Source organism: Rhea pennata, chromosome 23 (genome assembly GCF_028389875.1).
Source record: "Rhea pennata isolate bPtePen1 chromosome 23, bPtePen1.pri, whole genome shotgun sequence".
Lineage (NCBI taxonomy): Eukaryota > Metazoa > Chordata > Aves > Rheiformes > Rheidae > Rhea > Rhea pennata.
In genome coordinates this window covers 6,887,497-6,898,603 of record NC_084685.1, presented here as the reverse complement: position 1 = coordinate 6,898,603, position 11,107 = coordinate 6,887,497, and the positions used below count along the sequence as shown (strand labels likewise).

General features: G+C 72.0%; 1 protein-coding gene across 1 annotated transcript; it reads left to right on the top strand.

Annotated features, from left to right (window-relative positions):
• The first annotated feature begins 3,069 nt into the window (after positions 1 to 3,069).
• On the top strand, positions 3,070 to 10,691 carry TINAGL1 (tubulointerstitial nephritis antigen like 1). Its single transcript, XM_062594135.1, has 12 exons — positions 3,070 to 3,105; positions 3,889 to 4,220; positions 4,756 to 4,819; positions 6,989 to 7,081; positions 7,185 to 7,299; positions 7,989 to 8,112; positions 8,220 to 8,370; positions 8,553 to 8,736; positions 9,064 to 9,109; positions 9,316 to 9,439; positions 9,861 to 9,906; positions 10,034 to 10,691. The coding sequence occupies exons 2-12, from the start codon at positions 3,920 to 3,922 to the stop codon at positions 10,175 to 10,177; spliced, it is 1,392 nt and encodes a 463-aa protein (XP_062450119.1). The 5' UTR covers positions 3,070 to 3,105; positions 3,889 to 3,919; the 3' UTR covers positions 10,178 to 10,691.
• The last annotated feature ends 416 nt before the right edge of the window (positions 10,692 to 11,107 follow it).

Here is an 11,107-nt window from a genome sequence, read left to right as displayed (position 1 = left end):
AGCAGAGGCTGCGTGCGTGCGTGGTGTTTGCGTCCCCGCTCTCCCGAGAGGTGGCACTCCAGCCCAGCGGCCGAGCCGGCGCGGCGCGAGCGCCGGGGCCTCCTGCACCCTCCCTGCTGCGTCCCTCGGGCGTGAGTCACAGCCGCCACCACCACCCCCTCTCCAAATGCAGGGCCCAGGCATCCGGGAGGAAGCAGGCCTGATGCCACTGCAGATGGGCCCAGGCACTGCATTTGGAGCCCGGGAGGAGCAGGGCTGGCAGGCTGCACCGGGAGGGGCAGCGTGACTCCCCTGGATGGCAAATCCTCCGTCCCTGCCCCATGCACGGACACGGTGCATCCCCCAGCCCAGCGCGGGGCCGGGTGGGAGGGAAGGGAAGGCCGGGAGGGAGCCCCTTTCCCTGGCTGCCCTGCCGCGGCGCTGGCTTCGGAGGAAGCTGGGGCTCTTTGCAGGTCGTTCCCCGGCGTTTCCGGGCTCTGTCTCACCAGCAAACATGTTCCTGGCTCGTCCAGGAGCACTGCACTGTGCCAAGTCCCTCGTGGGCCAGCTCTTTCCTCCCCCAACCCCCAAACTGAAGCTGCCCTCGGCCGAGGGTCCCGCGGGGGCTTTGCAGGGACCAGGAGCCTGGGGGCACCGCCAGCCAGTGCCCCACTGGAGCCTGTGGCCCACGGGGCAGCGATCCCCGGGGAGCCTTGGCTGCTCCGCGCAGCGCGTGTCCGGCTAGCGTGCAGAGCGGGGCGACTTTGAAGCAGAGGCTTTGAAGGGGGAGCCAGGACTCGGCACAACCAGGAAAATCCAACACAAACAGCGCTCCCGGGCCGGCCGGGGCATTGCATTGCTTTCACCTCTGTTCTGCTCCTCCAAACAGCAGAAAAGATCGGCAAGAAGGCCGGGCTTGCTTGCTCTCCCGGCATGGGTTTGGGTCCAGTCTGCAGCCGTGCACCTCTGCGTGAGCGGGGTGCTCGCCCTGCCGCGGGCCCCGATCCGGCGAGGGGTCTGCTCCCTCCCTGCCCAGGCTCTCCCACGCCTCGTGGGGCAGCAGCACCGTGTGACGCCGCAGCTCCGCGGCCCCCACGAGCTCGCGTGCGGCCCGGCTGCTGCACGGGCCGCGCCGAGCATCTCGTCCCCGCCAGTGGGAGAACCCGCTGGGGCTTGGCCATTTTGCACGGCTCTGCATCACGCCTACGCCCTCCACGGCCCCCCCCAGGCGCCGGGGCCGTCTCCCTGCCCCGCACAGTGGCCGTCTGCGGGCAGGAGGCAGGGTCGGGCGTGCATGCCAGCCCGCCGCGTGCAGCTTTGCTTCCTCTTGGCCACATGGGGCCAAGGTGCCCGGGCTGGACTTTGCTCTCCGCTGCCGCGGCTCCCTCCCTCCGCCTGTGCACGAGAGAGGCCGCGGCGCCTTTGGAGCAGAGGGAGCCGGCCGGCCAGCCGGAGCCAGGTGTCAGGCGGTGTGGGGAGCGCGCTGGGGGAGCCTGGCAGAGTGGAAAATGCCAGCGCCAAGGACTTTAGTGAGCCGTGACGCCGCCGAGCCGGTCCCCGCCGGCGTCCCAGCACGAGCAGCGCTGGCCGGGCTCAGCACGCCAAACCGCGCAGGAGGAGGGCGAGGGGGACTCGAAGGCACCGCAGCGACGCCGTCGCTCCAGCCTGCCGTCCACAAGCCCTTATCCCCCCGCTGCAGCGAGCCGGGGGGCTGCCGCGGGGCTGGGAAGGGGCCAGTGCAGCGGCCCCGGAGCAACCAGGGGTGCAGGCACACGACGGGGTGGCGAAACTGCAGCGAGGGACGGGCTGTGGCAGTGTTTGGGGTCCAGGTAGGACCTTGCAGTGCAGATCCTGCCCCCGTCACCGCTGGAGGCGGGGGCCTGGCAGGAGCGCCAGGATGCCGAGAGCAGCCACCGGCGGTGGCCAGGGGACTTCTTGTGCTCTGAGGGTCTTGGAAAAATGCGTGACTCACGCTGGATTCCTGTCCATCCTGTCATGGAGAAAGATTGCGTGTTCGGAGACTGCCGGACTCCGGGCTGGACTCAGTTCCTTCCTGAGGCGCTCACCAGCCCGCCGGCCCTTCCCCGAGCCGTGTCCGTGCTCTGCCCAAGGCCGCGCTCGCAGGAAAACGCCCTTCGCAGAGCACTGGCCGAGAAGCCAGGCTGGGATCCTAGCGGGTCTCCTGCAAGGGTCTTGTTTGGGTTCGGGGTCCCCAGGACCCCCAGGGTCCTGTACGCGCCTGGATGCCCCATGGTGCCGCGCGCAGCATCTGCCCTGGCGCTCGCAGCCGCCCAGTGCCTCCCGCCCCGGCCGCCGCGCGACAGCTTCGAGGAATCCTTTGGCAATGACTGGGAAACGCTACCCGGGGGCCAGAAAGTCAGGTGCCAAGCACCGGCGCTGCCTGCCCTGCCAAGGGTGCGGGAACCCCATGGTGGAGCCGAGCCTGGTCCCCGGCCGGAGCCCGCAGCGCTCCCAGCCCGGTGCCACGGCCCCTCTTGCCGGGTCGGGAGCACCTGGCTGCACCGGGGTCCCCGGCGGGTGGGGGAACGGGGCCAACTCTGCTGCCGCTGGCTGCCTGCCCTGGGCTGCAGCGGGACGTCCCCGTCTCGCTCGCACGCAAGGGACAGCCCGCTGCCCCGGCCGGGATGCTCCGAGCGGGGCGGCAGGCAGCACCCCTCTCCTCCCGCACTGTGCCCCGGGGCGGGCAGAAATCCGACGTGGGAGCGGGGCAACGGGCCCGGCCGGGGGCAGTGGTGGTCGCCCGCTCGCCGCGCCGGCTCTGAGGTCCCCTTTGGCCTTGGCACCCGCAGCCGGGGCTCGCAGGAGCGCGGGGGGGGGGGGCGTGCTGGCGGCGGTGCCCCCCGGCCTGGGCGGCGGGGAGGGCAGCGCCCGCAAAGCCTCCCGAACCGGAGCGCAGGGCCGCCCCCGCCCCCGTCCCCGTCCCCGTCCCCGTCCCCGTCCCTGCCCGCCCGCCGCGCCGCCGGTTCGCGGCTGCCCCCCGGCACCTCCCCCGCCGCGGCCGGGGCGAGGCCCTGGGGGCCGGCGCCGATATAAGGAGCGCCGGGGCCGGGGGAGGGGCTCGACGGCGGCGGCGGGCGCGGAGCGGCGCGCACGGCGGGGCTGCAGGTAGGCGGGCAGCGTCCCGGTCCCTGCGGAGCGGGTGGCGCCGGGCTGGGGGGTCCTGCCCCGTGTCCCCCCGCCCCGCTCCCGGGCAGCTCCCGGTGGCAGCCCGGGTCCGCGGCACTGCTCCCCCGGGAGCCTTTCCTCCCTCCCAGCTCCCGCTGCCCCGGGCTGAGACCTGGGAACTCATTGCACCGACAGCGGGGCAGGGCACGGCTGGCGCGCGGGGGGCGGCGTGCCCGGGGTCGTGGCTGCGGCGATACAGCCGCACGCCCTTGCTGCCGCCCGGATTGAGTCACCCAGCCCTGTGCCCGGCTGCCTTCGGGGCCCCTCTGCCCTGCCGGGATCCCGCTTCAGGAGGGCAGCTTTGAGGTCTGTGCGGGCCCCCTCGGCTGCACGGAGAGCTGGCTCCCCAGGAAAAGGTTTCTTCCTGGGGGTCACTGAGCGACTTGTGGGTCCCCAGCGTTTGGGGTATCAGCTCGGGCGCTGCTTGGGCATGTTTATTAAAAACCGGATGGGAGCCGATAAAGCTGAAGCTTTTAAGCCTCATGCAGACACGCAGGGAGAGGGGAACGGGGCTGCTGCCGGGACGACGCTCGGACCCCCGCCCGCTGGGAGCTGCCGGGGATTTGGGGACTTTGCAGCCTGGGGCCATCACACCGCCGCCTCCCTGGGGCCCGGCTGCCCCGTGCCCAGCACCTCCGCTGCCCTTGCCCCGAGGGACACCAAAGCTTCTGGTTAAGCAGCCTTGCCCAGCCCGTGCCCCACTCCCTCCCTCTGTCTCCGCAGCGGCGGCACGTCTGGGGACACCGCTGGCGCCATGCACGTGCTCTGGACCCTGCTCATCCTCCTGCTGATGGCAGAGGAGGCGGCGGCTTCGCGGGCGCGCTCGCGCCGGGAGCTGGCCCCGGGCTTGTACGAGCACGGGGTCTACGACGCCGGCGGGTCCTACTGCGAGCGCGGCGACGTCTGCTGCCACGGCCGGAACGACGGCTGCACCGTGCCGTACCTCGACACCATCTGCTACTGCGACCTCTTCTGCAACCGCACCGTCTCCGACTGCTGCCCTGACTTCTGGGAGTACTGCCTGGGCATCCCGGCCCCCTTCCCCAAGGCCCACGGTGAGGCGGCCCGCGCGGCGGTGGGCGGTGGGGAGGTCCCCGCGTCCCCGGGGGGCAGGCGCTGTGGGGCAGAAAGGCCGGAGGGTCTCCCGCAGCAGCGAGTACCTGTGTCACGGAGCAGGACCGGATGATGCTGAGTCCCGGCTTTGCCGGTCATGTCTGGGTCACGCAGATGTTGGCCGTGACTTAACCCGCGCTGGGCTCGGGCGGGGAGGGGGGCGAGCCGGCGGCGCTGGGCTCTCCCCGCCGCGCAGCACAAGGCTGTCTAAGAAATCTCCGCAGAGCAGAGCCGGCGCCCGGGCACAAGCAGCCCCTTTATCCGCGTCCCCGTGGGCCTGGGCACGCGACGCCGCTCGGCAGCCCCGCGGTTAACCCCCTCCACGCTGCCCCCCCAGTGCCCCTCTCTGCCCCGGCTGGGGGGGGGAGGCCGGGCCGGTGCGGGGGGCGCGGGGTGTCCGAGCTGCAGCCGTGCACCGTGTTGCAACCCCCACCGCAGCCGGCCGCTCACCACGGCGCTCTGCTCTCTCCCGTCCAGGCTGCACCCGCGCCGGCCGCAGCTACCCCAGCGGAGCCACGTACCGCGAGAACTGCAACCTGTGGTGAGTGCCGGGCGCCGGCGCTGCCCTGCCCAGGAGGCTGCCCGCCGCCGCAGCGCAGGGCGCCCAGAGAGCCGTGCCAAACGCCTTTGCTCTGGCGCATTCCGGCGTTCGGAGCGCAGCCCCTGCAGCCTTGATCCGCTCCCAAGTTTTGGAGCGTTTCTCTGTGGGAGCAGCTTGCTCTGCTGGGTTAGTGCACGGCCGGGTTGGCTGCATGAGCCTCCCTCGGCTATAGGCATTGGCCTGGAGCTGCCAGGGAGGTTTCTGGCCACGCTGGTCCGAGGCCAGCTTGTGCAAGCCGGCTGGGGCATGCCTGCGGCTGGGAGCCTCTTCCAGGCAGCCAGCGTCCGGCCCCGCAGCCTCCTTTGATGCAAGCTGACGTCTGCGCGCGGCGGCGAACGCCCCTTCTGCGCTATTATTTGCATTAGCGAGCAGCTTGGTTTATCACGAAAATCGTTGCAGTGGTATTAATGGCATCTCCCAGATGGGCTATAGGGAAACCTGCGGGCGCAGGAGGTGTGTGCGTAGACAAGGAGCAAACATACCTGCGGCCGCCTGGCTCGGAGCGATGCGGCAGATAAGGGAAATCAAACGCTCCGTCTGGGGGAGAGAGCTGGGTGTGCATGGGTGCATGTGCATGCATGTGCCAGCGCGTGTGCGCGTGCATCCCCGAGCACCCTGCTCGGGGCCGCCTGTGATGAGCGAGGCCATGCCCGCATAGCAGCGCGGGGCGAGCCCACCCACGGCCGGGGTGGACTCAGTGCCTCCGGCCCTGCCTGCCCTCAACCCCGGCGTTCCCAAGCTCCGGGGGAAGGTCGGGGCCCCGAGGACCGTGCACTCGGATGATGGGTCCCAGCTGCTGCCAAAGCATCTCTGCCCCCACCCCAGTGCTGGGCCTTTGGGGGCCGATGCTCTTCTGCCAAAATCTCTTCCCCCGCACTTGGAGCAGGGAGAACTATTCCTGAACTGCCTCATCCGAGACCCTTGTCCCCGCCTGGGTCCTGCTGGGCTTGGGACAGCTGGGAGGGAGCAAAGGCAAAGCCTGGGAGAGGCAGGAGGACCTGGAGCCGGGGAGCGGCTCTGGGCACCCCAGCCCGGCCGGTGCCCGCTATCCCACCTGCGCCGGTACCGCGGGCCGGTCCTGCAGGCCCCGGCGTGCTGGCGCCCGCCCCCGAGGAGTTAATAGCGCGAGGCAGGGTCAGCGGGGCCACGCTGCCTGCAGGCAGCCCGGCCGCGCTCGACTGGGAGAAGGGCTCCGGAGCGTCTTACGGGCTTTTTCCATTGCCTCACAGGCGCTCAGCTGCACGGGGAGGGGTGGGGGGGCACACGGGGCAGCAGCGGGCTCCCGGGACTGGGCGGCGCTGTGTGCCGGGGGGGTGGGGGTTTGCACCCTGTGCTTCGAGCCTGGCTTTGCGGCAATGTATCCCCTGCAAGGTGGCTTGTGGTGGCAGCCAGGACGCGGCGCAGGCGCGTGGCCCCGGCACGGCGATGCTGGGAGCAGGGTCCTACTGCACCCAGCTCTGGCCGGTCGCTGCCCCGAACTGCCACCCTTCACTCGGGGGGGTGTCTCTGGGGGGTCGTGGGCAGGCGCTCGGGCTGACCTGGGTGCCAGGATGGGGCTGGCCGGGGCCCGCTCCGGCCTCAGCACGGCGCCTTAAAAGGGAAGAGCCGGCCGGGAGCTTGCGGCGGGCAGGAGCAGGGCATGCCAAGCATTGCTCGGAGCTCTCGTGGCGTGCCGGTGGGGGGGGGGGGGCAGGCCCAGGGCTCCCCGCAGGGTCCACGACCTGCCACCCAGGGCCACCTCCAGCGCCCATCCCGGCCCTCGCAGGGGTCCAGCGCGAGCGCCCCAGGGGCCCCCAGCAAACCTGGGCAGATCATCGCGGTCGGAGACGACGGCCCGCTCCGAGTCCCCCTCCCCGGGCTCGGATCCAAGCCCCGCTCTGACATTTGCAGGCCTGGCTGGTTTTCAGCTTTTCAGCTTATTTTCTGTCCCATGCTCCGTCTGCCCTCGAGGCTCCTGCAGGGACCAGGCAGGGAACGGGTCCAAGCGGCAGAGGGCTGCCGGCCGGCTCCCGGGGTGCCCCGCGCCCGCCGGCCCCGCCGTCGGCACCGGCGCGGGGGCTGCGGCACAGGATCCCGCCGACCGCCCCGGCCCCGCTTGTGTCCCCCCAGCACCTGCAGCCAGGGCGGGCGGTGGGACTGCGAGGACCACGCGTGCCTCGTGGATGCGGAGCTGATCGCCGCCGTCAACAGCGGCCGCTACGGGTAAGAGCAAGAGCCGCCTGGCCCAGCCCGTCCCCGGGGCGGGAGGGGGGTCCCCGGGGCGCCTTTCGGGTGCCGCCGGCGCCCACTCCTGCCTCCCGCGCAGCTGGAGAGCCACCAACTACAGCCGCTTCTGGGGCATGACGCTGGACGAGGGGATCCGCTACCGCCTGGGCACCTTCAAGCCGCCCCCCACCGTCATGAACATGAACGAGCTGCACGTGAGTCGGCGCGGCGGCGGGAGGGGAGAGCGGGGCGCCCGGGGCCCCGCGCTCCGGCGTCCCTTCCCCTCGGCGCGGCCGGAGCGGGCTCGGCGCGGCGGCCGGGAGCAGCACGCCCCGGGGCGCCGGGAGACGGCAGCTCAGCAAATTCCCCCCTCGCAATCCCCGGCCTGTCAGTGTTTTTTTTCCCCCCTTTCCTCCTTGCTCGTTTCCCATCGGAAAGCCGGGTCCCGGAGCTGCTGAGTCGGCAAAGCCGGCTCCGCTGGTGCTTTGCTAGCAGGATGCCTCGGCGGCCGCGGGGCCCCTGCCTGCCCGGGGGGGGGCGGCGGCGGCATCCCGGGGCGCCCGCGGGGTCCCCGCGGGCCGGAGAGCTGGAAGCACCGTGGGGAGCGGGACAGGATGAGGCATCCCGTTGTGGGGGGGGGGATCCCACATTGGCTGCTGTCCCCATGCCGCGCCGGGAAGCCGGAGCCCCCCAGGGCCGGGAGCAGCCCCCTCGGCAAGGCTGCCGCAGCCCTGACGCCCGGCGAGGCTTGTCTGATTTTGGAGCTGCTTCCTGAGCCGGGATAAGCACCGCGGCGTAGCCTTCTCCTCCCCGGGGCCGGTGGAGCCGCCGCGGCAGGGAGGGGGGATGCCAGAGCCCCGCGAGAGCCGGCCCCGGCTCCGGTCGCAGCGCCGTGCCGTCGCAGGTGAGCATGGACTCCAACGAGGTGCTGCCCCGGCACTTCGACGCGGCCGCCAAATGGCCCGGCATGATCCACGAGCCGCTGGACCAAGGGAACTGCGCCGGGTCCTGGGCCTTCTCCACCGCAGGTAGGGGCGGCCGGAGGGAGCGATGCTCCGGCCGAGGGACCGAATCCCGCCCCGGCGGTGATGGCAGGGAGCGCGCGGGGCTTCCTAACCCGCCGCCTCGCTCCCAGCCGTGGCCTCAGACCGCATCTCCATCCACTCCATGGGGCACATGACGCCCGCCCTGTCGCCCCAAAACCTGCTCTCCTGCGACACCCGCAACCAGCGGGGCTGCAGCGGGGGCCGCCTGGACGGGGCCTGGTGGTACCTCCGCAGGAGGGGGTGAGTCCGCGCCCGGCGGGCTGCCGTGCACCGAGGTTGGGGCAGCTCGAGGCCGCGGTGCCCTGGGGAGAGGGCGGGCGGTCCGGGCGTGGGGGGCATCAGTGGTGCCCCTTCGGGACCGGGGGGGGGGGGGTGTCCCGGCACAAGCCCCCTCCGCCTGACGGCCCCGTGCCCGCGTTCAGGGTGGTGACGGACGAGTGCTACCCCTTCACGAGCCGGGAGAGCCAGCCGCCCGCGCAGCCCTGCATGATGCACAGCCGCTCCACGGGCCGCGGCAAGCGGCAGGCCACGGCGCGCTGCCCCAACCCCCGGAGCCGCGCCAACGACATCTACCAGGCCACCCCCGCCTACCGCCTCTCCTCCGACGTGAGTGCCGCGGGCCTTCCGCGGCGGGGGCTCCGGGCGCCCCGGCTCGGGCTGGGGGGGAGTTTTGGGTGCATTTTAGAAGCCAAGGTGGAAACCGAGCGGGGAGAAACCCGCTCGGCCCCACCGGGACGTGGGCTGGGGGCATTTGCCTCTGCAGTGGGGCACCTCCCCGACGCTGTCACACCGGGAGACGCCGGTCGCCCCTTTGGGTGCCAGAATGACTCTTGCACGCAGCTGCAGGGAGCTCTGCACCGGGGCTCGGGGGGTCCCGTGGCCCCCAGTATCCTCCCCCCCCCCCCCCCCCGACCGCCTGCTCTGTGCTTGCAGGAGAAGGAGATCATGAAGGAGCTGCTGGAGAACGGCCCGGTGCAAGGTAGGGAGCCGGCACCGCCGGGGTCCCCTCGGCACCGCCGTGCCGGGGCGCGGGGGGCCTGGGGCACGCGGGCCGGGGGCCGCCGCGGGAGCCCTCGCGCCCGGCCGCCTCTGCTGCCCGGTGCTCGACCGGGGCGGCGGCGGAGCAGCGCCGAGGCGGCGCCGGGCCCCGAGGCCGCCCGCCGACTCCGCTGCCCCCGGCTGCAGCCATCCTGGAGGTGCACGAGGATTTCTTCCTGTACGAGAGCGGGATCTATCGGCACACGCCTGTGGCGGAGAGCAAGGGGCCGAAGCACCGCCGGCACGGGACCCACTCGGTCAAAATCACCGGGTACGTGGGGAGGGGGGGCGGCTGCCGCTCCCCGCTCCCCCCGGCGCCCCGGGCAGCCCGGAGCCCTTCTCCGGGCTGGAGATGCGTCCTTGGGCGGAGGAAAGGCGTCCCCTTCCTGCCGGCCGCGGAGAGGAAGCGGAGCTGGGGACGGAAGGAGGGTGCAGGGCTTGGCAGCCGCCCCGGCGGCGAGCGGGGGCTCGCGGCCACAAGTGACACGAGCGCGCCGCGCTCAGCCCCGCGGGACGGGCAGAGCCGCCGCGGCTCGGCGCTCCGGGGCCCGTGCCGCCAGCACCCCGGGAGCGCGCGAGGCTCGGCCCCCGGGCCCTGCACCCGCAGCTGCTCCCCCGCCCCAGCCTTTCCTTGGGGCGTGGGGGGGGGGGCCCTGGGCCCCCACTCACCGTCCTGCCCTTTCCCGCTGCAGGTGGGGAGAAGAGCAAACGCCCGACGGCCAGACCCAGAAGTACTGGGTGAGTGATGGGGTGTCACGAGTTGGCTGAGGCTCAGCCCGCGGCACTGCGCCATGGGTGCTGGGGTTGGGGGGGGGGTTGGCCATCGGGCTCTGACCGGTGCCTCCTCTCCCCCCTCCCGCCCCAGACGGCTGCCAACTCCTGGGGCAAGGAGTGGGGCGAGAACGGCTACTTCCGCATCGCCCGGGGCATCAACGAGTGCGAGGTGGAGACCTTCGTGGTGGGGGTGTGGGGCCGCGTCAGCGCGGAGGACATGCACCACCGCAAGTGACCCCCCCCCCCCCCGCCGTGCTGCAGCACGGGCCCCGGCTCGGCGCTGCTGACGCTGCAGCCCCTCTGCCCCCGGGCTCTGCCCGACCCCCCCGGCTTCGTGCGGGACGGCGGCGGCGGCGGCTCTCGCCCGCTAATCCCGGCCCGGCTGAGCCGGGCTTTGTTGGGAGCCGCGTGTTGTTCAAAGCGCCCGGCGCTGGCGGCTCCCCTGCCTTCGTCCGAGCCCTGGGGGGGGGGTCGTTCCCCCCCCCCCCCCGCTGCACTCCTTGCTGCTGCAAGGCACCGCTGCGGGGGGGGGGGGGGTATTGCAGGTGCAGGAGCCTCCACGGTGCTACCCGCTCCCGCGGCCCCCTCCCACCGCGGGGCTTTGCACCACTCGGACGGTTCCTTCTTCTTCTTGTTTTTTTTTTTTTTGTATTTATTTTGCTTTTTATTATTTGTAAATAAACTTACGGAAGCCTGCGCGTGCGGCTGGCGGCGGCCCCCGGGCTCGGCGGCTGGAAGCGCCGCGATAAGGCTGTGCTGTGTCCCTTCCTGCCGCGCTGGGACGCCGTGACCGCTGGCAGGCCCCCGGGGAGGGGGGGGGGGGCTGCCGTCCCTCTGTCTGTCCGTCCTATTTACCGCAGTGTTAGGAAGGGGGCCCGTGCTGCACCCGCCCTTCTCCAGGGGCTTGTAGCCAAGTCCAGCTGCTGGGAAGGTGCAGGGGGTGGGGGTGTGTGTGTGTGTGTGTGTGTGTGCACGCGTGTGCATGCGGGCCCACGTGTGCATGTGTCTGTCTGTCTGTGCACAGCATTTACCACGGCTTTGGATGGAGGCTCGTGGTGCTGCCTGCGCTGGCCTCGCATCCACATCACGGTGCTGGGAGCGTGTAGAGCGCGTGTGCATATGTGTGCATGCAGGTGTGTGTGTGCATGTGCAGGCATGTGGGTGC

Excerpts from the sequence above, each read along its gene's own strand:
- TINAGL1 (XM_062594135.1), top strand. The coding sequence starts at position 3,920 with ATGCACGTGCTCTGGACCCTGCTCATCCTCCTGCTGATGGCAGAGGAG. Across the intron at positions 8,737-9,063 it reads CCTACCGCCTCTCCTCCGAC|GAGAAGGAGATCATGAAGGA; the intron begins GTGAGTGCCGCG and ends CTGTGCTTGCAG. Across the intron at positions 9,907-10,033 it reads GCCAGACCCAGAAGTACTGG|ACGGCTGCCAACTCCTGGGG; the intron begins GTGAGTGATGGG and ends CTCCCGCCCCAG.